General features: G+C 47.1%; 1 protein-coding gene across 1 annotated transcript in view; it reads right to left on the bottom strand.

The window, feature by feature from the left end:
* The window catches only part of LOC310752442 (low-density lipoprotein receptor-related protein 2-like), a 45,878-nt gene that overhangs the window by 4,285 nt on the left and 17,507 nt on the right, over positions 1-24,086 (bottom strand). Inside the window, exons 14-29 of the mRNA XM_083592617.1 lie at positions 22,152-22,463; positions 21,386-21,595; positions 19,433-19,882; positions 18,649-18,864; positions 17,538-17,779; positions 16,977-17,103; positions 15,802-15,977; positions 12,961-13,147; positions 11,755-11,973; positions 10,638-10,818; positions 8,773-8,971; positions 7,341-7,505; positions 6,000-6,200; positions 2,998-3,541; positions 1,975-2,103; positions 909-1,016 (exon numbers count right to left, since the gene is read on the bottom strand). Coding sequence (XP_083448743.1) covers positions 909-1,016; positions 1,975-2,103; positions 2,998-3,541; positions 6,000-6,200; positions 7,341-7,505; positions 8,773-8,971; positions 10,638-10,818; positions 11,755-11,973; positions 12,961-13,147; positions 15,802-15,977; positions 16,977-17,103; positions 17,538-17,779; positions 18,649-18,864; positions 19,433-19,882; positions 21,386-21,595; positions 22,152-22,463 — 3,666 coding nt within the window. The remainder of the gene's footprint in view (positions 1-908; positions 1,017-1,974; positions 2,104-2,997; positions 3,542-5,999; positions 6,201-7,340; positions 7,506-8,772; positions 8,972-10,637; positions 10,819-11,754; positions 11,974-12,960; positions 13,148-15,801; positions 15,978-16,976; positions 17,104-17,537; positions 17,780-18,648; positions 18,865-19,432; positions 19,883-21,385; positions 21,596-22,151; positions 22,464-24,086) is intronic.

Below are 24,086 nucleotides of genomic sequence, written 5' to 3'. Positions count from 1 at the left end.
GGGGGGAGTGGTGGGCGGGGTGGGCTGGTTATGCTTCTATTATTCTACTTAGTGGGGGGGGCGTCAGATTTACTTGTATGGGTTCTCTTACTATTCACTTGTATTTCCTTGGTGGTGAGAGAGGTTGCAAGTGGCTTAGGGTGTGGTTGGTTGTCTTTGGTTGGCTGTAGTGAGAATTGTTTTTGTATGTGAGCGGGGCGTAAGTGTGTATTTTTGAATCAGGTTAGCCAGAGTGATTCATATGCTCCCGGAAGATTCTTGATGTTGTCTTGTTGAGCTATGTATGTGATAAAGGGGAACCAAACCAGGGTGAAGGCGTCTTCTTCTATTTGTCCCCGTGTCGGTTTATTGGTTAGTTTTTCTAAAACAAACCTGTGTTGAACCCTTCTGTTACCTGGTCCCCAGTTTAAGCAATCTAAAAAGGTAAAGGGACCCAGCGTACAGCTTCCAGGTCATGTGGCCAGCATGACTAAGCTGCTTCTGGCGAACCAGAGCAGTGCACGGAAACACTGTTTACCTTCCCTCCAGAGTGGTACCTATTTATCTACTTGCACTTTGATGTGCTTTCGAACTGCTAGGTGGGCAGGAGCTGGGACTGAGCAACGGGAGCTCACCCCATCATGGGCATTTGAACCGCCGACCTTCTGATCGGCAAGTCCTAGGCTCTGTGGTTTAACCCACAGCGCCACCCGCGTCCCATTAAGCAATCTAGAGCAAGCCTTAAAGATAGCAGGAGTTCTTCCAGAAGGCAAGCAGCTTGACAGATTCTAGTAAGGAAGAACTCGTGCCCCTATTTTTGTGTTATGTTAAGAAGCCACCATTTTGAGTTATACCCCCCAAAGGACCCTGGTTGACCAACTGCTCAGAAGAGACCCTGGTCACCCTTTTAAAACTTTAAAAATGTTTACCTTGTTGGTTGAGTTTGCTGTAGATCTTTATATCCACAAGTTTCTGCTCTTCTTTAAACCACCAGTTTTCCGAATCATCCAGTCTGCTGTGCCACACCTTCGTTGCACCTATGAAGAGATAAAATAAGAGAAAAATTGGAGACACATTCCTTACAGTAACCTGGGGCATTACTGGGGTGTGTGTGTGTGTGAAACTATATGGCATTAGAATTTCCCACCCCAATTCCTAACTAGCTAGAATCTGTTCATTTCTGAGCTAATTAGGTAAGTTATCTTTGTGCACAGTGCACTGCATCAAGGTTCCCCAAGAATACCAGCTGAATGTGTCCTATAAGCTTAGGAATAATGCTAAACACTCATCTCAACCCCCTAGAATGCCGATCATTTAAGACTTCTAGCTAGGATCAGTTCCTTGGCATCTGCCCCACTTAATTTTGTTGGCATGCCATGGACTTCTCAAGTCCAGGCAGGTGATCAAGCATCGCCATGTGCTACCATCTGCCACATCTACCCAGTGGCGTAAGGATGGGGGGGACAGGGGGCCGTGGCTCTGGGCACACAACCAGGCGCCCCTCACAACAGGCACCCTCATCGAGGCTGTAGCTGTGGGGAGAGACAAGCTGCGCCCAGGTCTAGCCTTTAGGGCTGGGGCACCGGCAGTACCTCCTCCTCCTCGTGGCCAGCGAAATGACCCCTGTGTGCCCGGCCACTGGGCTGGCCGAGAGGGAGGAGGAAGAGGAAGGTAGGACAGCACTGCTGGAGCCACGTGCATTGCCCAGAGTGCCTTGCTGCAATGATAGGTAGCATGAGGTGACACGGTGGTGCCCTCAGCTTCACTTTTTGTCTGCCTTATCTCTGCTACCAGGTTGGGACTAGTTCACAAGGAGAGATTCCCTTGATTAGACGCTGGCCAGCAAAGGGACTGACCATTGCTCAGTCCACCAGAGGGGCACAACACTTGCCCCACCCCGGAGACCAGCAACCCATGCTACGTCCCTGCATCGACTCACACTTTATTTAAATATAATGTTTTGCTGGAGTTCTGCAATTGTTGGAGCCTGCTTACCATTGCGTGCCATTGTTGTCCAGACCATTATTCCCTCCCCGGCTGTGAAGAGTGTAAGGCCACGCAGCCCAGAACGAACGAGCCTGTGCTGAGTGCCATCCATCCGAATGCTTTCCACAGTGCCTTTTGCTGGAGGAAAGGAAGTTAGAGGCTGAGCAGTGTAAGAGGAATATGCATGCAAACTACTCCTGTTTCTTAGGAGCAAAAATATCATTGAGATTCAACCCACATTACATTAAGGACTGGCATCTGCAGAGAAGCATCTCATTCGCTGACTTCCATTCTCTAAACTTTGCGTGATCTTGAAATATTTCGTCTTGAAGGCATTCCTAGCAGGAAGTCGCCAACACTTTTTACATTGATTAGATCTTGCTGGCTATGCCTATCTTGGACTTTTGCTTCTCTGCAGGATACAGATACAGCTTAAGCACTGACACCATATCCTAAGTGGATTTGAAAGCCAGCCCATTATAATAAATAAAAATAAACGCAATAAAGTTAACAAAGGATCCATTTCCAGATCCCAAGATGGGTTATTTTACAAGTTAGTTAGTGGTTCAGCCAGTCCAGGAAGCTGGCCAAGCCTTTCAACATGACCCAAAGGGGGCTAAAGGTAAAGGTAAAGGGACCCCTGACCGTTAGGCCCAATCATGGCCAACTCGGGGTTGCGGCGCTCATCTCGCTTTATTGGCCAAGGAAGCCGGCGTACAGCTTCCGGGTCATGTGGCCAGCATGGCTAAGCCGCTTCTGGAGAACCAGAGCAGCGCACGGAAATGCCGTTTACCTTCCCGCTGGAGCGGTACCTATTTATCTACTTGCACTTTGACGTGCTTTCGAACTGCTAGGTGGGCAGGAGCAGGGACCGAGCAACAGGAGCTCACCCCGTTGCGGGGATTCAAACCGCCAACCTTCTGATCGGCAAGTCCTAGGCTCTGTGGTTTAACCCACAGCGCCACCTGCGTCCCTTAAAGGAGGCTAGCTGCGCCCAAATAATTATACCATTGTGGATGTTAGACTACTTACCTTGGTCAGCCCAGTAGACCTGGGTGCCATAATCTACTATTGTTAAACCCACTGGAGTCTGTGATGTCGCCCAGAGAACGTTCCTCCTGCTCCCATCCATGGAAGAACATTCTATTACGGGACCAAGGGCGCTGTGTTCGTTACCGGAGTCGACAAAGCACATAGCCACAGTTGGGGGGTGCAGAACTACAGAAGTTGGATGGGACAGCCCATCGCTGATCAGAACAAGTGTGTATCTCCCATCTGAAGTTGCCACTTGGATTGATGGGTTCTTGCTGTCAATCCAGTAGATGTTGCCACTCAGCCAGTCAAGAGCTAGTGAGATCACGGTTCCCTTGATCGGCAGGACTTCCTTCAGTGCAACTCTCCCAGCATCCTTCATAGCTAGGACCTTTATGACGCCACCTTCAGACTCCGAGAAGTAAAGTGCATTGTCACGTACAGAGTAGTCTACTGCTGCCAAGTGGTTGACGCTTGTCATGGGGAGGGTGCTGTGGACAGGGGGCAGCTGCCCCGAAACGGAGCGCAGTTTCTTTAGGTAGACCTAGGATTTTAGGACAGCATTAGATACATTTATGTGGTTTTGGGAGGCAACAAGAGGGTGTTCCATTTGCAGCTTCAGTGGAGAAATTCTGCCAAGGAAACTGTAATGGTTCTAAGGGGTTGCTCGTGCGTAAGCAGGTGCCTATCTCCCTGGCTGGGTGCAAACACCTGGCTGGGCTGCCAAAGTGAACCTTTTCTGTCCGGACAGCCACTCACCCGTGGCTGACTCAGTCGCTGGCAGAATCTGTCAGTGGGCGTTTCTTAAACTTCTTCCAGCAAAGAAGCTCTTTGACGCCTAGTCTCCGCCTACCCTCTCTGCGCGAAAGCCTTCTGCGCAAGGAGGGCGTGGGCAACGGAGGACCCCTACTCTCCCCGCTGGTCCCCGGCAACGAGTCATGAGACCGCCTCGCCACTTCCCCCAGCTGCCCCCCTTCTCCACTGGTGCTACACTGATTCTCTTCCCCAGAAGATGGGCTGCTCCTCCCGATCCCTGGACGCTCTCTGGAATCCCTCTGGCTTTTGCGCTCCGCCTCCAGTACTGATGGCAGTTCCCTGACAGAAACCCTTCTCATATGACCTAAATCTACAGTGGTACCTTGGGTTAAGAACTTAATACGTTCTGAAGGTCCATTCTTAACCTGAAACTGTTCTTAACCTGAGGTACCACTTTAGCTAATGGGGCCTCCCGATGCCGCCACACGATTTCTGTTCTCATCCTGAAGCAAAGTTCTTAACCCAAGGTACTATTTCTGGGTTAGCAGAGTCTGTAACCTGAAGCCTCTGTAACCTGAGGTACCACTGTACTGGTCTTTAGGGCCTTTTTGCCACAACTGGCAAAGATGAGCCTTCACACAAGTCTCTCTGCAACACAGTAAAGTGGAAACTCTCCATTGAAGTGAGTTTGGTAAAAGTGTACAAGGGGTCTGACTGAGGCATCACGGTCTTCCTCACTTGCGAGAGAAAAGACAATGGACATTTCACAACGGTGACTGCTGCAGGGAAACAGCTTCAGTAACGTGCAACCCTGAAGTTTTGGATCCCCTCCAAACGGGTGCCAAAGTTTTGTGCTATTTTTGTGCCACCCCCCAAACTGAGCAATTGATACTCCAAACAGGAGACAAAGGCATTCTCGCCCCCAACAAGCCAACATTGTGTGATGCACTCCAAACCGGTGCCAAATTTTGCAACCGTTTCAAACCTTTCTACACTGCAAACCCTGCTCCCAAAATGAGGAACTGATACTAAAAATTGGGTTCCTAGTTAATGCCGCTGAAGTGAAATGCACTCAAGATCCCACATGGTCTGATTGGCTCCGAGCAGTGTCAAATTCTCACAGTTGTTTTGCACCATTTCAGAGCACAAACCCCATGTTTTGCATTGCCCCCTAAAAAGCAGCACAGTAAATGCATTAAAATTGAGAAATATCTCTGCCCAGAGGCTGACAATCGCAGTTTGAGCGTTTCCGCTGCACCAAACAGCACAAAACTATTGCATAATGACTGCTCTCCACATCAAACGGAGGGCACCCTTTGCATGCCAGCGCACAGCACCCCCAATCCTACGTGACTCCCGGCAAAGCGCTCCTGGACCACGTCCCCAAGTGCGGACCAGGTGAGCTTAGGGTCCGCTCTTTAAGCATAAAAGAGCCTACCTGGGAGCTCTCAGTCGGCTCCAGAGCTTCATCCTCTGAGAAGGTAAGACTGGGGCCACAGTCTGCTCTGGGGTGGGGTGGGGAGCCATGCCTTTAACCCCCCCCACCTGGCGGTGATCCCAGGATTCCCCGTTAAAGGGGTTGTGTTGAGGGGAGTCACTGGCCATACGTTGAAAGGTTGTCAGTGCACTCCTCTGTGTTGCGGTGAAATAGTGGGCAGGCTCTCTGCTTAAACAAACCGTATTTTTCGCTCTATAAGACGCACCCGATCATAAGACGCACCTAGTTTTAGAGGAGAACAAGAAAAAAAATATTCTCTCCCTCTCTGCGCAGCGCCCCTTCAGTGAAGCGGCAGGCGAAACTGAGCCCCTTCCATTTCTCCTCCCGCTTCACTGAGGGGGCGCTGCGCAGAGAGGGAAAACTGTGCAGCGCCTCTCCAGCGAAGCGAAGTCAGGAGAGCAAGAGGGATCGGTGTGCACCGACCCCCTTGCTCTCCTGGCTTCAGCGAAAGCAACGTGAAGCCTCCAGAGTTCGTGGCACAGAACATCACAAAGCTAGCATAACACTTTGACACCAGTTGAGAGGGGATCCAAAATTTTGAGGTCACGCTTTAATGCAGCTCATGGAAAGGGAGGTGAGATACACAACATTTTTTGTCGAGCAGCCCTGTAAGAGTTCAATCTAGTCCATGTTTACCAGTAGGGAAACAAATCCTTTCCTTTCCAACTTACCACAAAGGGGGAAATGACCCCTTGGACTGGAAAACGAAAACAAAATTCCCTGTTATTATGCAAGAGGTCAGCAATACCTGAGTAACAGAGGCTTGTGCAACCAGAAACATGAACGCCGTCTCCTTCAGAGGAACGCAGGTCTTTTCATCGTTTGAAAGCACAAGTCCAGCTGGGCAGCGGCAGCTCCCTCTTTTGTTTGGGTTCAACAGGCACAAGTGGGAACAGCCATTGCCGGCACACGGGTTGGGAGCTCCCGGCTGAAGAACTTCATGCAGGATCTGCAAGCGAATTTCACCAGAAATTCACCAGAAAGCCTTGACCGAGATTGGTGTTTTCAGGGCATCTCTCTCTGTAGCCTGAATCAAGACCATGCACTGCAACGTACACTGTGCTGGGGGAAATCTGCAGTAAAGCCCGTCTGCGTTGTGTGGGTGGGTTGGGGAAAGGAAAAGCATTTCCCATTTAATTTCAAGTTTGTGGCAGTTGTCATGAAGTGGGGGGAAAGGTATCTTCCATCCTCCATTTGACAAAGGATGAGGCCCATGAGCCAGGTGTGTAACAGGTCAGTTTCCCTGGCAGTCTGGATTTAGTCTAAATCACAGAGCCTAGGGCTTGCTGATCAGAAGGTCGGCGGTTCAAATCCCCACGACAGGGTGAGCTCCCGTTGCTCGGTCCCTGCTCCTGCCAACCTAGCAGTTCAAAAGCATGTCAAAGTGCAAGTAGATAAATAGGTACCGCTCCGGCGGGAGTTTCCATGCGCTGCTCTGGTTTGCCAGAAGCAGCTTAGTCATGCTGGTCACATGACTCGGAAGCTGTACGCCGGCTCCCTCAGCCAATAAAGCAAGATGAGCACCACAACCCCAGAGTCGGCCACGACTGGACCTAATGGTCAGGGGTCCCTTTACCTTTACTCTGCATTTTTGAAGCAGAAGAGCTTGCTTTGCTCCCCAGCTACTGAATAACTCTTTTAACAAGCCGGGTCCTTCAGGCCTGAATTATTATTATTTCCAATACACTGTAAGGGCTTTGCCAAGCTAAGTGGAATGCATACAGCTTCTTTATGCAAGTGTGATTCACTTCAGCAGGCAAGTTTTTTTACTGATGGTTGGCAGCCTGAACCATATTCACACATGGGACTTCCCAAAATGAGTTAACACTAATTAGTGCAGCAGCTATACTCACAAGAAAAGCGGCATTTGGCCTATACCTTGTTCCTGACCATGTTTTCCATTCTCCCAGCCTGCCTTGCAGGAAAGCTGTTTTACTTGCTTAATATGATAGCGTGAGAGTTTTGCTCAGAGGGATGCTATGCAAACAAAGTCCCAGCAGAACCCAGTTTCAGTTATTCTTCAATGTTGGCAAGGAGATACACTCTTGGCTGAACCGACTGGTCCGCTACAAAGAGTTAAAGGAAGTACCTTAAGTCCATATGGTTGCCCATGACGCTTGATAAGGACGGATCTATTCTTTCCAGTCCTTTTGTGTAGTCTCTGTACTGTCCTTGTTTTCAGCTCAGACCAATAAACATTATCCTCAAAGACAGCCACTGCAAAGGGACTATGAATTTCAGTCAGCTCAAACACCTAGCAGAGGGGAAATGAAGTGTTGATGTCACGATACTTATCCCAGTTTGACCTAGATCTTATGTTCAACAAAGATTTGGAAGTTTTCAAATGGGCATTGTTCCCCCAACTTTTGTCTCTGTCACTTCTGGGTCAAATACAAGATTTTGTATCCATATAGAATTCTATCAAGATTTACTGAGAGCAAAGATGGATTGTTACAATGCAAGCAGGGGCAGTTCCCACTTTCAAAGGAAAAATGAAGCCTCAGCTCTTGAATATATAAGCTTACCTGAGCTTCGTGCACAGCTGGAAGCAAGAATTTATTTGATATTAATTTAACTTGCATACTGCTTTATATTTCAATAAATCTCTAAAGTGGGTTACGTCCACTGTACTACCGACACGTCTAAAGTACCACATTTAAGTAACGTAAGAAATAAATCTCTAAATACGCCTGAGTAAAATAAAAAACAAAGGTAAATCTTACACAAAACAAAAATACATCAATGTACAGTATAATTATATACAGTTGAATCAATGAAATTTATCACAACAGATTATAGGCATACATATAGCTGACCCACAACAAAGTGGCAGTTAAATTTCAGGCTGGAAGTTAGAAAGAATAGTGGAGTCAGATAAAAGGATGGTTTTTCTTTACTGATATTGTGAATGAACTTGAGTCAAGAATAAAGAAAGTGGATTTTAAAGCAGTATACCTACTTTGGGGGTCGCCCTATCTATCTGTCTATCTATCTATCTATATATGGGACGCGGGTGGTGCTGTGGGTTAAACCACAGAGCCTAGGGCTTACTGATCAGAAGGTCGGCAGTTCGAATTCCCACGACGGGGTGAGCTCCCGTTGCTCGGTCCCTGCTCCTGCCAACCTAGCAGTTCGAAAGCACATCAAAGTGCAAGTAGATAAATAGGTACCACTCCGGCGGGAAGGTAAACGGCGTTTCCGTGTGCTGTTCTGGTTCGCCAGAAGCGGCTTAGTCATGCTGGCCACATGACCTGGAAGCTGTACGCCAGCTCCCTCGGCCAATAAAGCGAGATGAGCGCCGCAACCCCAGAGTTGGCCACGACTGGACCTAATGGTCAGGGGTCCCTTTACCTTTACTATATGTGTGTGTGTGTGAGAGAGAGAGTGAGAGTGAGAGTGAGAGAGAGAGAGAGAGAGAGGAGAGATCGCATGAATATTATAAAAAAGCATTTTTGCATACGATAACACATTTGGCAATCATTCCATCCACACTCCAGGTATGCTTATAAGGTATGCGGTACCTTCATACCACTGCCATCCAAGTAGGCCGACCCAATATAGTGAAACTTGTCATCAGACCAGAAGATTTTCCAGCTCAAGAGGTCAAGGGTTATGCTGGTGGGCCAGCCAAGCCCATCAAGTAGTACTGATCTGCTGCTTCCATCCATCCCAGCTTGCTCTATTTTGGAGTCATCCCCTATTGCAGACCAATACATTAACCTAAGGAAGAGAAGGTGAATGTTAAGATACTTCTGCGGGGCAGGGAAATTGAATGGACTTCAGTTTTCACACACTACCGATATAATGCTTGTTGGAAAGAAAAGGTTCGCAAGCCTAAATTCCATTTTAGTCTGCAGATTTTAATTGCCATTTTTCCAGTTGTCCCCTTTTGAGAATCGCACATCTCTTATTGTAGCCAGAACCTACTTTGAGCCAGGTCATGAATCCCTATGACCAGAGCAGGAGCTCAGATCAAAATCCTGCAAATGGTAAGTGTGCATTGTCCTTTGCACATGAGTTGACCCCTAGCACACGAGGATGAAAAAGTGGTCTTCCGTGGAGTTTAGAATTCCAGTTCAGACTCTTTCTTTTTAACCTGCATGGCTTATATGTATGGATCATCCCCAATAAGGTCAGCAGACGAGTTGCCATCAGTCCCATTTTGTGGCAATCTTTTTTTTACGTTTTGATTGGTCAAGCTTGCCAAGCCTATTTGAAAAGTTTTTGTATATGGTGGGCAGGCACAGCGATATAATGTGCACCTTTGCTCTTTTTTATTTTAAAGCTTAGGCTAGACACAGGTGGCGCTGTGGGTTAAACCACAGAGCCTAGGACTTGCCGATCAGAAGGTCGGCGGTTCGAATCCCCGTGACGGGGTGAGCTCTCGTTGCTCAGTCCCTGCTCCTGCCAACCTAGCAGTTTAAAAGCATGTCAGAGTGCAAGTAGATAAATAGGTACTCCTCTGGCGGAAAGGTAAACAGTGTTTCCATGCGCTGCTCTGGTTCGCCAGAAGTGGCTTAGTCATGCTGGCCACGAGCGGACCTAACGGTCAGGGGTCCCTTTACCTTTAGCGTTGAAAAGAAGCTAAGATCAAGAGCCAAGACTAGAATGGCAGGCCAGCAACGCTTCTCACAGTAATTAGAATGGCATGTGTGGCTTTGGGGCGGCCTGTATCTGGCACATGCAGCAGACTACATAGTACCTTGGTTCCCAAATGCCTTGGTACTCAAACGCCTTGGTTCCCAAACACTGAAAACCCGGAAGTAAATGTTCCAGTTTTTGAACGTTTTTCAGAAGGCAGACGTCCGATGAGAGTGTCTGCTATTGTTTCCGGGGCACCTGCACCAATCAGAAGCTGCGCTTTGGTTTTCAAACATTTCAGAAGTCAAACAGACTTCTGGATTGAATTAAGTTTGGTGCTTTTGTTTTTGCGACTTGTGTTTTTGAGGCTTTTTCGGTTAATTTGTTTTTGTGACTGTGTGGAACCCAGTTCAGCTACTGATTGTGTGACTGCAGAAATGGCTAAAAGCCCTCCATCCAAACAATAATTATCAGTGCAGGTAAGAAAAAATAAGATTTTTTATCATCTACAATATTATCTTATTGATTTTATAGTACAGTACATTGATTTTTGCTTTCATTTTGTGGATCGACGGTCTCGTTAGATAGTAATATTCATGATAAAATTGCTGTTTTAGGGGTTGTTTTTAAAAGTCTGGAACGGATTAATCCGTTTTGCATTACTTTCTATGGGAAACTGCGCCTTGGTTTTGGAACGGACTTCCGGAACGGATTATGTTTGAGAACCAAGGTACCACTGTATTCCAATTAGAAGCCCAACATTGGAAGCAATGTTCATAAAATACAGAGACTCTGAAAGTCTTACCCATCCAACGGGTGGAGTGCGAGTGACCGAGGCTGATCCAGATAATCAAGAACCACAGTGTACTCAGGAATTCCCCTCCATTTGCCATTTAGCTGTGTAGCCAAGATCTGTCTTGCCATCCCATCTGTCCAGTAAAGATTTCTTCCTACCCAGTCTACTGCTATGCAATCCGATTTGATTCCTGGAGTCATAGGGGGGGGGGGAGAGATAAAATGAGTGCACTCCACCGACACTTGGAGGTCAGGAATGTAACTCCCGATGCAAATTGGTCATTGCCTATATTTACTCTGGCAGGTGCCAAACTTGCTGTGTTAAAATCAGCTAGGCTATTACAAAAGACAGGTGTAGCTACCTGCAATGACTTTCTGCAGCATTTCATGGATTGCGCAATTTTCATTTGTGCTCCAAACCGCCTTGCAAATACTAGTGGCCTGGACAAGTGGTTGCTCTTGAATTAGCCCAGGAGGCTAATTCAGTTTATTATTACAGTGCCAGATTCAGTTTATTATTACAGTGGTACCTCGGGTTACATACGCTTCAGGTTACAGACTCTGCTAACCCAGAAATTGTTGTGTATTGAAGTTCTCACCCTGGCCACCAGGAGTATCATGTATGTAGTTTTCACTCAGGTCCAGGTCAGTTACTTTAGGCGGGAAACCCTGGGTTGTTGTTGCTACAATGTTGATAGCCTATAAAAGCCTATAAAAGCCTATAAAAAACCTATAAAAGCAGGCCGGCTGAGCTGTTTGCTGTTCAGTTCTGTTCCAGCTTACAAATAAAGAGCTGCTTTGGAGAAATCGCTGCGTTGTCTGCAATGTCTACCCACTATTTAACAGAAATAGTGCTTTAGGTTAAGAACTTTGCTTCAGGATGAGAACAGAAATCGTGCTCTGGCGGCATGGCGGCAGCGGGAGGCCCCATTAGCTAAAGTGGTGCTTCAGGTTAAGAACAGTTTCAGGTTAAGAACGGATCTCCGGAACGAATTAAGTACTTAACCTGAGGTACCACTGTCTTTTACATTCAACAAGTAGGAAGTTTCATCAGAGACTTTCAGCATAGTTCAAAGTAAGTAGTTTGCTCCCAAGTCAGATGCCCGAACCTAAACCAAAATACCCACCTTTAACTAGAGTCCCCCTTTCCTTGTTTCTCATGTTCATCCACTTAATACTTTCTGCATTGAGGTCCATCCAGAAGATTTTCTGCTCCGCCAAGTCATAGTCGATAGAAAAGATAATAAAGTCCTTCTCAGTGGTCAATATAACATCTTCTTTCAGGCTCCTTAATCCATATAGGATCAAATTGAACTGAACTGCAACAAGCAACTTTGGCTCAGAGCCTGCAGGAAAGAGAAGGGGTTACACATTGCAGTTTTGACCCCTGCTGCCACCACCTGTAGCACAATATTGGCAGGAAATTGCACAGACTCCTAGAAGAATAGACATAGTCAACCCCAGCATTCAGTAAACTGAATCTGCCGAGTTGGTGCTTCGGACAAGTTGCCAACACAAGTGAAAGCTTGAAAGCAAATCGCCTGCCAGCCAGTTTTTCTTTTCTTTTTTAAGTTACTGCTGCACTTAACATTACTCCCCACATTTGTATTTGGGTGAAAAGTAATACTTGGCAAGTTACACCAGCTTTCTTTTCATTGGTTTGCAGCTTCAGTCTTTGCAAAACAATGCTGCTTTTGGAAACAGCAGAATTCTAGGTGCTAAATCGGGAGTCCTTGCCCAACTAACAACTCTATTAGAGCTGATCAACAAGCTCCCATCACTTTTCCAGCACTGTGCAGGACAATACAGAGGCTTGGTTTCTACAGCTTCCTAGCCCCTAGCCTGTGGGTGCATGTAAAGGTAAAGGGACCCCTGACCATTAGGTGCAGTCATGACCGACTCTGGGGTTGCGGCGCTCATCTTGCTTTATTGGCCAAGGGAGCCGGCGTACAGCTTCCGGTTCATGTGGCCAGCATGACTAAGCTGCTTCTGGCGAAGCAGAGCAGCGCACGGAAATGCTGTTTACCTTCCCACCGGAGTGGTACCTATTTATCTATTTGTACTTTGTTGTGCTTTTGAACTGCTAGGTGGGCAGGAGCAGGGACCGAGCAACGGGAGCTCACCCCGTCGCGGGGATTCGAACCGCCGACCTTCCGATCGGCAAGTCCTGGGCTCTGTGGTTTAACCCACAGCGCCACCCTCGTCCCTCTGTAGGTGCATGTACCTGAAACCAGATTCTTTTGTTTCACTTCAAGCAAGCTCAGCTCAAGCCACTGAACCACGCAGACATATGCCTACCAGAAGAGGCAAGCTACACGTTTACAGGGCCTTACCAAGTACTTTGCAGGTGTGGCCATCTGGTTCCAGCATGTAGCCAGGGTGGCAAGTGCACATATAGCTTCCCTCTGTGTTGACGCAAGTCTGGCTGCATTTCTCCTCCGACAGCTCTTTACATTCATTTATATCTTTGCAGGAGCGCCTGTCGCTCCTTAGCCGGAATCCTTCGTAGCAAGCACATTTCTGTAAGGAGAAGGTTACGTTAAAAGAAACTTGGGTCTTCGTGTTGCAGGCAAGCGGGTCGCTTTTATCATCTTCGTTCAGAGCTTTCATGCTGGAACGCTCATGTATGAAAAGTCGCTGCTGGAGAAAAGTGAAATGATCGTTGCTGCTCAAGACTGATTGGTTGCTTTGTGCGTTTCATCTAGCCGAAAGAATCCCAGCAGGACAAGATGGAAGCCTGACCTACCTATTCACAGAGCAGGCAGACGAGGGAGCCAGGATTTGAAGGAAGATGTTCCCTTTAACAGAACTGGGAAATGAAGAGCTACAGCTTTCTAGGCTGGTGGCTGCAGCTTGTGAAGTGTGAGGCAATTTGAAGGGTCCTCTAAGCATGAATGATAGGTGATTCATGCAATCTTCTCTTTAAAAGACATCTGAAGGCAGCCCTGTTCAGGGAAGTTTTTAATATTTAATGCTGTATTGTTTTTAACACTTGATTGGAAGCCGCCCAGAGTGGCTGGGGAAACTCAGCCAGATGGGCGGGGTATAAATAATAAATTATTATTATTATATGATGATGATGATGAGGTAGGGGACAGAAGCAAAGAGGGAAATGTGCTCAATGCAGCTTTTTCTTAACATATAGCTATTAAGAGAACAGTCTCAGTCTACTCTGACAACTAATGTAGTGCTTAGCAATCATGCACACACACAGAGTGAGAGACTGCAAGAGGCCCACAGTTTTACCCAGGACTGCAATGAACATTCCTTCCCTCCCCACCTGTGACCACAAATGAAAATTCTCCACTGTTGCAATTAGACTTGCAAAATCCCTACTGGTACAGTAAGCTTCCCCACCTCCTACTAAGTCTGGGGGCGGGGAACTAGTTTCCTAATGAAACCCCATCCCCCGCACGTAATATTAACTTTAAAATGAAACTAAACATGGTTGCCAAGCAAGCAGACGCATTAAAGTTTGGCTTCAGCCGGAAGCCTTGCTGGAAAAAGTTGACCAATATGCCATCCGCTGAATGCTTATCTTCCGACTGAGAACTGGAATGGTGGAAATGCATACAGCCCTCTAAGTGAGCAGACATTCCGTTTTAAATGGCATCTGGGCCAACACAAGTTAAAACTGAGTAACGAAGCCGACGTGCATCTTATAAGAGAAGAAGAAGAAGAGAAGAGTTTGGATTTGATATCCCGCTTTATCACTACCCGAAGGAGTCTCAAAGCGGCTAACATTCTCCTTTCCCTTCCTCCCCCACAACAAACACTCTGTGAGGTGAGTGGGGCTGAGAGACTTCAGAGAAGTGTGACTAGCCCAAGGTCACCCAGCAGCTGCATGTGGAGGAGCGGAGACGCGAACCCGGTTCACCAGATTACGAGACTACCACTCTTAACCACTACACCACACTGGACAATATAGCTATCTGCCACTTTCCTGCACCAAGAGGAATTTGGCTTTCATGGAAAGAGCCTTAGCAAGCTTTGTCCTGGCAGAAGCAGCAGTCAGTTTAGAAGTCACTCAGTGCAGAGCCCTGTGGAACGGGTTCTAATGGGCAGGAGAGAATATATGAATTGCAATTCATCCCTCCAGACTCCCAACGTGTGTGAGCTGAACAGGGTTTCAAAAGCCCATCCTTGGCAGCAAAATTAAAAGGAGCTCTGAAGTATGGTGGCTTGCCCTTTCGTACATCGCTTAACGAAGGAGAAGGCGACAGCTTGGGTTCAAAAATATAATTTACTTACTTATATTCTTGCATTGGTTCACAGCAATTGCAGCAGTAAAAACTATGCAGGTGAAACGCTTATGTTTACAATATAACCAGCTTCAGGCAAGTGCCTAAAGGGGGAGCAAGTGGAGGCATAGTTGCATCTAACGCTGGGCAAAGGATGAGAGAGAGAGAGAGAGGGGGGGGGGACAAGAAGTACTATATGCTCCTCCCTCTCCAGGATACGAGGGTAAATGACATCATACAGTGCCCTGTCTACCAATTGTATTTCTATGGCCTGTGCATTTGCCTAGCAGCAATACAACTCTGAGCATCTTAAAAAGCAGAGACATCACCTTGCCAACAAAGGTCCGTATAGTTAAAGCTATGGTTTCCCAGTAGTGATGTATGGAAGTGAGAGCTGGACAGTAAAGAAGGCTGATCGCCGAAGAATGGACGCTTTTGAATTGTGGTGCTGGAGGAGACTCTTGAGAGTCCCATGGACTGCAAGAAGATCAAACCTCTCCATTCTGAAGGAAATCAGCCCTGAGTGCTCACTGGAAGGACAGATCATGAAGCTGAGGCTCCAATACTTTGGCCACCTCATGAGAAGAGAAGACTCCCTGGAAAAGACCCTGATGTTGGGAAAGATGGAGGGCACAAGGAGAAGGGGACGACAGAGGACGAGATGGTTGGACAGTGTTCTTGAAGCTACCAGCATGAGTTTGACCAAACTGTGGGAGGCAGTGGAAGACAGGAGTGCCTGGCGTGCTCTGGTCCAGGGGGTCACGAAGAGTCGGACACGACTAAACGACTAAACAACAACAACAATACAACTCTGTGGACTTAGCCCCTTCTCATGCTAACTAGCAAGAATATGCATTGGTTAGGTTTGGGCTGCTAATCTCCCACAAGCCCAAAGTGGTAGTATAGTCAACATCCAAGAAAAAGCAAACTTACAGGCCCGCTAGGAGACTTGTAGCAGATCTGGGAGCACGACCGCCGGCATGCAAGAGCACAATTCCTGCCTTCATCCGTCCCACCCTGACAGTCTGGTCTCCCATTGCACACCAGAGTGTAATTAATGCAGGTTTCGCCACACTGGAATTCATAGCCCAGGCACTTCCTCGGCTTGCCTGTGTAACAGCAAGAAAAAAACCCTCAAAGACTGTACCAGCATTAAAACCTAGAGCAGAAATAAGTGGGTCTTCAGAATTCTTAAGGGGCCAGGCTGTTACAGCAGTAAAACCTGCACACCTTTTTACCAGTGGGTTTTAAAGGCACTGAAGGAGGAGGGCATGCAACTGAGAGTTGAAGAGTTTGGTTTTCCAGTTCCTCCTGAGTCTGGTGATAAAAAGAGATAATGGGAGGAACTGCAAGGGGAGGGGAGGATTCCGCAGCACCCCCCCATCCCTTTCACACTTTAAAATTGCACCTCCAACCCCACTGGGGCAGATGTGGATTTATTTTTTTAAGGTCTGCTGCTATTGCATGTACTTTGGCTTTCATTTTGCTCATCTGCTAAGGGAATACCACACAGCAGGGTCAAATCCTGCTCATGTTCTTAAGAGCGAAATGGGTGGCAGTGACGACTACTGCACTTGCATTGCTGATGAAATTACTGCAGGCTCATTAACAAGCTTGAAGGAATGCCTACTAGGGCAGGTTTGGGGAACTAAATGTTGTACTATAAATGCCATCATCCTGGGCCATGTTTGTTTTGGGCTGACAGGGGTTGTAGTTCAGCAACAACTGGAGAGCCAATGGTTCCTCACTCTTGTATTAGAAGTTCTGATCCACTCTAGACCTAGCGCTGGGTGTTGCCGTTCTCCAAAAAGTGGAGAAGCTTTAGGCTGTCAATCCACTCTACCTTCTGCTATTCTAGACTAGCCTCAAGGTGTTCACTTGAGGATTTCCCCCTTCACACTCGTTTCGATTTCTCCTTTACAGAATGTGATTTCTCTGCTGCTGAACAGCACAAGTCATTTCACCACCTAAGACTTTTAAAGGCAAGGTATTTTTCTCGTGGCTCTTGAATGGGAGTGCCACATAAGTCCAAAGGGGAGAGCTGCTCAACGGTAAAGACTTTAAGCACCAGCAAAAGCTCTTGCAAGGGAAACGCGAAGAGTACTTACAAGAAGTCTCATCACTCCTGTCTCTGCAGTCTGCCTGCCCATCACAGTACCACAGGTCCGGGATACACTCCGAACTTCTGCATTGCCACTGGTTGTCACCACACTTGTGCTCTGGCAAACTGCAGTCCTGCAAGGAGAAGGCATTCAAGCAAAAGGGAACACACACACACACACACACACACATGCATGCACACACAATTTCTCCTTTGCAGTTTTCTTGTGCTGCAGGGATAACTACACAACCTAGAAATGGAGTTTGGAGCACTCAAAGGTACTTCATTTTGCAGCTGGCTGGTAAGAATTTGTTCTTGCTTAAAAAGCAACCTCTTTGTTGTCCATGCCCATCACAAATACTATAACTTTTGGACCAGCCAGGTCCTGTAGGAAACGCATGCGCATGCTTGCATGTAATTGTTACTGCTTTAAAAGAAACGGAATAGCTGTCTTCTGCCCTTAATATATGTTTGTAACTGATCGGATCTTTATAAATAGCTGATTTGATGGCACTCTGCATTCGTTGCCAGTTCACACACACACACACACACACACACACACACACACCTGTTCATCAGATTCATCTTTGCAGTCCTTATCGCCATCACAGAGCCATTCCTTGAGAATGCACTCTCCACTTTTAGGGCAATTGACTTCATCCGAATGGCAGAAATGTAGTTTTGGGGCTACTGGGCAGCCTACTTCATCTGAGCCATCCTTACAGTCGCGGTCTCCATCGCAGTGCAGGGAGTACGACACACACTGGCCACTTCTGCATTGGAATTCCTGTTCAGTGCACTTTGCATGAACTGCAGGGACAGACAGCAGTGTTTATTGTTTCTAGAAAGCACCCAAGAGATTTCACTCATACAGGATTCATGAACAGTTGAATGCATTCTCCCCACAAGGATCAATGTAAAATATATTTAACACAGGCTACACAGAAATGCATCTGGGTCCACAAACCCTGTAAGAATTGACATATGATTCAGCAGTTTAAATTGTGTGAAGATATAATGACCCGCTATCATATGAATTAGTCCTTCGACTGTCATAGCTCCAGGAGATGCGGATATTTACATATCCCTTTGGCAAATAAGTCATGAGGCTACATATGGGTTCAGGTTTGATGCCAACTGCATGTTTATGAATGGAACATCCTGATATTTCACACAACCAGGAACAGGAAAGTGCTGTCCTTGGTTGCAAATTGGCTGCTGCACCAAGAGCTGTAACTGCACAGGCAAATGCAGAATGGGCTTTTGGGATGAAGAGATGCTACAAGCCTCAGGACATCTACTGGATTCAAGACCTAGCCCTCCAGCCCATTCTGAATTCATCACCCCATTATCCAAAACAGTCAGTAGTCCAAAGCCATTGGCTCCTGGTTCAAGAGTTAAGCATCATTTGAATTAAAAAGTTTCTAGCAAGTTCAGACAGTGCCACCAAAGCTTTTGTTGCAAGGGGCAATGCCATCCTGCAGGTGCAGGAACAAGGTTAAGATACCTTCCCAAAGGCAGCCTGTTAAGATACAGCAGGCGGCAGTGTTAGCTCAGGGCATGTGTCTTATGCTATGCTTTACCCAAGCTAATAGTCAGGAACTTTTGTAGAAAGCTGGCAATTTGGAAGCCGAATGTACCCATTCGGGCACCGCTCTGCCAACTGGGTATTTGCTCACCGCAACCCTGTTCATCGGCGCTATCGTGGCAGTCAGGGCTCCCATCGCATAACCAACTCTCAGGCACACAGCGCACGTTGTTATCACAGTGCAAGGCACACTCTGGAGTTGGCACCCAGCAGTTGGCTTCATCCGAGCCATCGGAACAATGTGGAATCCCATCGCAAAGGAACCTCTCGCGAATGCATTTGTTTCCGCTTAGACACTGGAAGCTTCCTTTTGGAAAGAAAGAGACAAGAACACGTTAAGTTCAATCGCCAGGCCTCTCTGTGGGACTGGAGAAAGCAAGCGCATACTTCCTAGATTTTAAAAAAAGTTGACAAAATGATAGAGTAAGGTGGTCTATCACGAGGCCTTTTTTGGCGGCTCTCAGCAATGCTCTCCCCCGCCTTCCGAAAGCCAGGTAAACAACACTGGGCTTTGGAAAGGATGCCTGAGTGCTCTGACAGGGTCCTAGATCCTTCTTCCCAAAGCCTAGTAAGTGCTTTCCCAGTTATGGGAAGAAGGCTTCTGGCAGGCAGTAAGAGGGCTGGGGAAGGCCCTCAAATTCTGCCCTTGCTCCCTTCCTTCCCCCCTAGTCAGCATGTCTAACAAGAGCCAATTTTTTAATAATTTAGGCAACTGTGTAGGCCTGCAAAACTTTGACCTTAGCCCAATCAGCCACATTTGTCATGCTAGGTTCTTTGTCTCGATGGGGTAGGAGATGGTCCCTCCATTATTAAATTTCTCCATGTGCAGGATGGAGTATTAAGCTATTCACACACAGCATGGAAGAACTTAGTACCTGGTTCACCACAAATGAGGGAACAGAAGTCTTCATCGGACCCATCCATACAGTCCTCTTCTCCATCACAGACATATTCAAAGGGCACACACCCCAGCCCATCTAGGCAAGGAAGTTCAGCCCACCTACAGGGAACAGTTGTTAAGACAGTGGTATTGGTTGCATTTGGTACTGTTGTGGTCTTGGTGGTCTTGGGTGTTGTTGCCTTTGTGGTGGTCTTGGGTGTTGTCGCCCTTGTGGTGGTCTTGGGTATTGTCGCCCTTGTGGTGGTCTTGGGTGTTGTCGCCTTTGTGGTGGTCTTGGGTGTTGTTGTGGGTGTAGTAGTCAACACTGTTGTCCTTGACGCTGCAGTCTGCGCTGTTGGTCTTGCTGCTCCAGCTGAAGTAGTACGGTTAGTAGTTGATGCAGCAGTGCTTATGACAGCAGGCTTTGTAACAGGAACAGAACGCGCTGCAATTAAAAAGTTAGCAATCAGTTCCAGTTTCTTCAAACTCCTGTTCACATTGCACTGACTGTTTGTGTATTTGATGGCCAACCCTTAATCTTTATAGGAAAACACAGCACTTGAGAATAAGCGTTGCGGTCATCTTGTAGCTGCCAGACTGGTAACTGGGAGTGGACCCTGGGAGCATATAACACTGGTCTTAAAGGATCTACATTGCTCCCAGTACGTTTCAGAGCACAATTCAAAGTGTTGCTGCTGACCTTTAAAGCCCTAAACGGCCTCGGTCCAGTATACCTGAAGGAGCGTCTCCACCCCTATCGTTCTGCCCGGGCACTGAGGTCCAGCTCCGAGGGCCTTCTGGCGGTTCCCTCCCTGCGAGAAGCCAAGTTACAGGGAACCAGGCAGAGGGCCTTCTTGGAAGCAGCGCCCGCCCTGTGGAACACCCTCCCATCAGATGTCAAGGAAATAAACAACTACCTGACTTTTAGAAGACAGCTGAAGGCAGCCTTGTATAGGGAAGTTTTTAATTTTTGATGTCTTACTGTGTTTTAATTTGTTGGAAGCTGCCCAGAGTGGCTGGGGTAACCCAGTCAGATAGGCATTATATAAATAATTATCATCTCATTTTTTTTTGCAAGTGTGCCCCATCATCTAAAAGACAGTTGGCGCTCCTGCCTACTTTGTTAGATAGGCAGTCCTTTAGCAGTTAGAATTGTTTTGCCTCTAGTCTGTTGGATCTGTGTTGTGCTTCTGCCTGATGTCATGGCAAGTCTTAGGACCCATTCAGGGTTGGGGAACGCTTTTGGCCCAGCAAGCCAGATCCTTACCTCCCCACCTGTCTAACTATGATAGGTGGTCAGGGATGATGGGAATTGTAGTGCAAAAACAGCTGGAGATCCTAGTTTGGGGAACACTGTGCTTGTGTGTGTGTGTGTGAGAGAGAGAGAGAGAGAGAGAGAGAATCACCTTGCAAAAATGGACCAAAGGTTTATCAGATAAGAATTTCTCTAGACTAGTAGTGCCTAGTCCTCTGTTGAATGAAGCTCACAAGCACAGCATGTAGCAGCATGCCCAGGACCACAAATTCATTTCAAGGAAAAACCCGACTCAGAGGTGATGGCCATGAATTAAGCAAGTTGAATTCCAAACTGTTTATAAAGCAAACAGTGGGTTTCTACAGCTGTTATAAGACCCCTTCTCCCCTGCAGAATAGCATGGCCTTAATGATCAACAGCTGCAGGCACCATGGGAGATAGGAACTCTCATTCCCACGCAACAATTGCAGTGAACAAAACATTCAGCAACTGAACTTCCTACCGTAGCTTTAGTGGGCACTAACAGTAAGCCAAGAACTCATGCGCTGAAAAGGTGATGTAAACATGTAGACCAGCAAGCATTTTTCTGCAGCACATATTTCATAGGGACGATTCAACCACACGCTTTGGTAAGGCCCTCTGGCTGTTTAAGTGCCCAGCATAGGAATTCACAATGATGACAAGTCAGTTTACCTGTTCTCAAATTTGTGTCAAAGATCATCATTGCTTTCTGTACATTGGCTACTTGCACAGCAGAGGGCACCCCTGATCTTCTGTTCCAGACCACAATGGTTGTTTTGTTGAATGTCACCAGGTAAGGTCCATACACAGCTGCCACGCCATGGGTCCAACTCTCTTTTATACTGTATGTCTTGCGTGTGATGAGGTTCAGCACCTTCAGCCCTATGAACAAGGAAACGCTTATTATTCCATCGCAACAAGCAACCAAAGTGTGCTGTATATTTACACAAGTCACAGCACAACTAGTTTCTAGAAAGTTGAATGGGACAGCCCAGCAACCTTAGCAAATAAGGGCTCAAGCCAATATTGTTTTTAAAAGTTTTTTTTTAAAAAAAGAAAACACACACCCATACCCTCAAAGCAGTTAGCAAGGAAATACAGTGGTACCTTGGGTTAAGTACTTAATTCATTCCGGAGGTCCGTTCTTAACTTGAAACTGTTCTTAACCTGAAGCACCACTTTAGCTAATGGGGCCTCCTGCTGCCGCCGCCCCGCCGGAACATGATTTCTGTTCTCATCCTGAAGCAAAGTTCTTAACCCGAGGTACTATTTCTGGGTTAGCAGAGTCTGTAACCTGAAGCGTATGTAACCTGAGGTACCACTGTATTGCCTGTTCTCAGACTAGAGAGTGGGAACTGCTATCAAAAGTGGGCTTTGCAGTGGCAATGTTTGTTTACTGCTGCACAGCTAGCATGAGAACCATCAACATGTAATTTACCCAAGTCTTTGGAAGCCCAGAGGAGGCTACCCGAGCTTATGTCCAAGGCGACTGGAAGATCTTCTGTCCAGGCTTCCTTCCCCACTTCTGTGATACTGCTTCCATCAAGGTTCATCCTCTGAATTGGTTTCCCACTTTCTAGCCAGTACAAGAATGCTCTCTTCCAGTCTAGGAACAGGTGCCAGATAGCAGCCTTCGCATGATAGAGAACCTTCGTCGTCAAGCCAGCAAAACTAGTAACCTTAATTTCAGTTCTGCTACAGGTTAGCCAATATAGGTCCCCAGAAGTTATATCAACAGCCGCTTCACAGACTAGGGGGAAAAAGCAAATGTAAAAAATTAAGCTTCTCCTTCCAGTCTCAATGGAAGCCCAGCTCATCAAGGACATCCACTTGCAGAACCAACTTCCATTTCCCCTCCCTCTTTCTCCCTGCACATCCTGAAATTGGCTCTGGGTGGGGGGGACCTTGGTTAGAGAAGTGCCCCAAAACATTAAGTGGTTTGTCCCACACGCTTTCTTGACCTTTCCCTGGCCATTTGCCTATAGGCTTGTCCACACTTCCCCTGGTTCTGTGCCTAGAAAGCACAGGGGTCTAAGCATTTTTGCCTTTGCGCTGCTGCTTTCCTCCCCCACAAAACCTGCTCTTTGGCGCTAAATCGGTGCAAACATCAAACCAGATGACTTGATTGACATTTGCTCAGGTTCAGTGGTAAACAGTGAGCCTTCTCAGGGGAAAGCGAAAGCATGAATGAGCCTTATGATGGGTCGTTTTTTATTGTCCCAATCTGCTAACACGGCCTGGGGTAGTAATCACACCAATGGTAAAATTCCGTACATTTCTGGGACACGTTATGTTGCAGGTGTTTCCTTTGTTTCTGGAAGGAAAATGGTAAGTAGTACCTGGCTGAAATTTGGGGGCACTGCACAGGTGTCAAATGTCCTGGGAGGATTACCTGGAGGTCTTCTGCTGTGTGAACTGCACAATGAAAAGTGCACCGGGGGGGGGATGAGTTACTTGCCGCACAAAATAGGATGAGGGGTAATCTTTAGGGCTAAGCTACCAGCTGCAGAGGAGGATCAGTTCCTCCATCGGTTTTGCTTTTATCCTTTGTGTATTGCCACAGCTTTAATCCACTGTCCTTGCTGCATCTGCCAAAGCTGCAATTGCTCTTTCGCAGCTCTTAGCTGAAACACTTCTTGTAGAGGGAAGGGTTGGGTTAAGTGCTAAGGGCTATTCAAGTTACAGGAACATGGAAGTGAGCCCTGTGCTGCTGGGAAACTACCGTATTTTTTGCTCTATAAGACTCACTTTTTCCCTCCTAAAAAGTAAGGGGAAATGTGTGTGCGTCTTATGGAGCGAATGCAGGCTGCGCAGCTATCACAGAAGCCAGAACAGAAAGAGAGATCGCTGCTTTCGCTGTGCAGTGATCCCTCTTGCTGTTCTGGCTTCTGAGATTCAGAATATTTTTTTTCTTGTTTTCCTCCTCCAAAAACTAGGTGCCTCTTATGGTCTGGTGCGTCTTATAGAGCAAAAAATACGGTATTTCCCAGACCTCTTGTACTCCCTCTTCCCACTGCAAGCCACCACAGCTAAAGCAGAGGTGCTGAACAGGCAAGGAAGCTTCCTTGCTTCAGACTTCAGAAGGCCTATCTTTCTCCTGAAACATCTGTCGTCATTGATACTGCGAGCACTTAGATGCCCCTCTGGAGGTAGCTGTAAGGTTTCAGGCTGATGTGCACATATTTTCTGGCCTGTCTACAAATCCTTTTAAACAGATGCAAAGCATGAGCTCTTCCATAGTCAAAAGAGCCTTCTCCAATGGGCGAAGATTCCAAAGCTAGTCAAAGGTAGAAGTACTGCTTTCTACCCCGTCCCTTTCCTCTTTGTGCAACACACTCCTAAGAAGCAGCAGAATAGGGACCTTGCTTGTTCT

Source organism: Podarcis filfolensis, assembly GCF_964270895.1.
Source record: "Podarcis filfolensis genome assembly, chromosome: 17".
In the NCBI taxonomy this organism is placed as follows: domain Eukaryota; kingdom Metazoa; phylum Chordata; class Lepidosauria; order Squamata; family Lacertidae; genus Podarcis; species Podarcis filfolensis.
The sequence above is the reverse complement of the archived record's forward strand: the minus strand, read 5'-3'. Positions and strand labels throughout refer to the sequence as shown.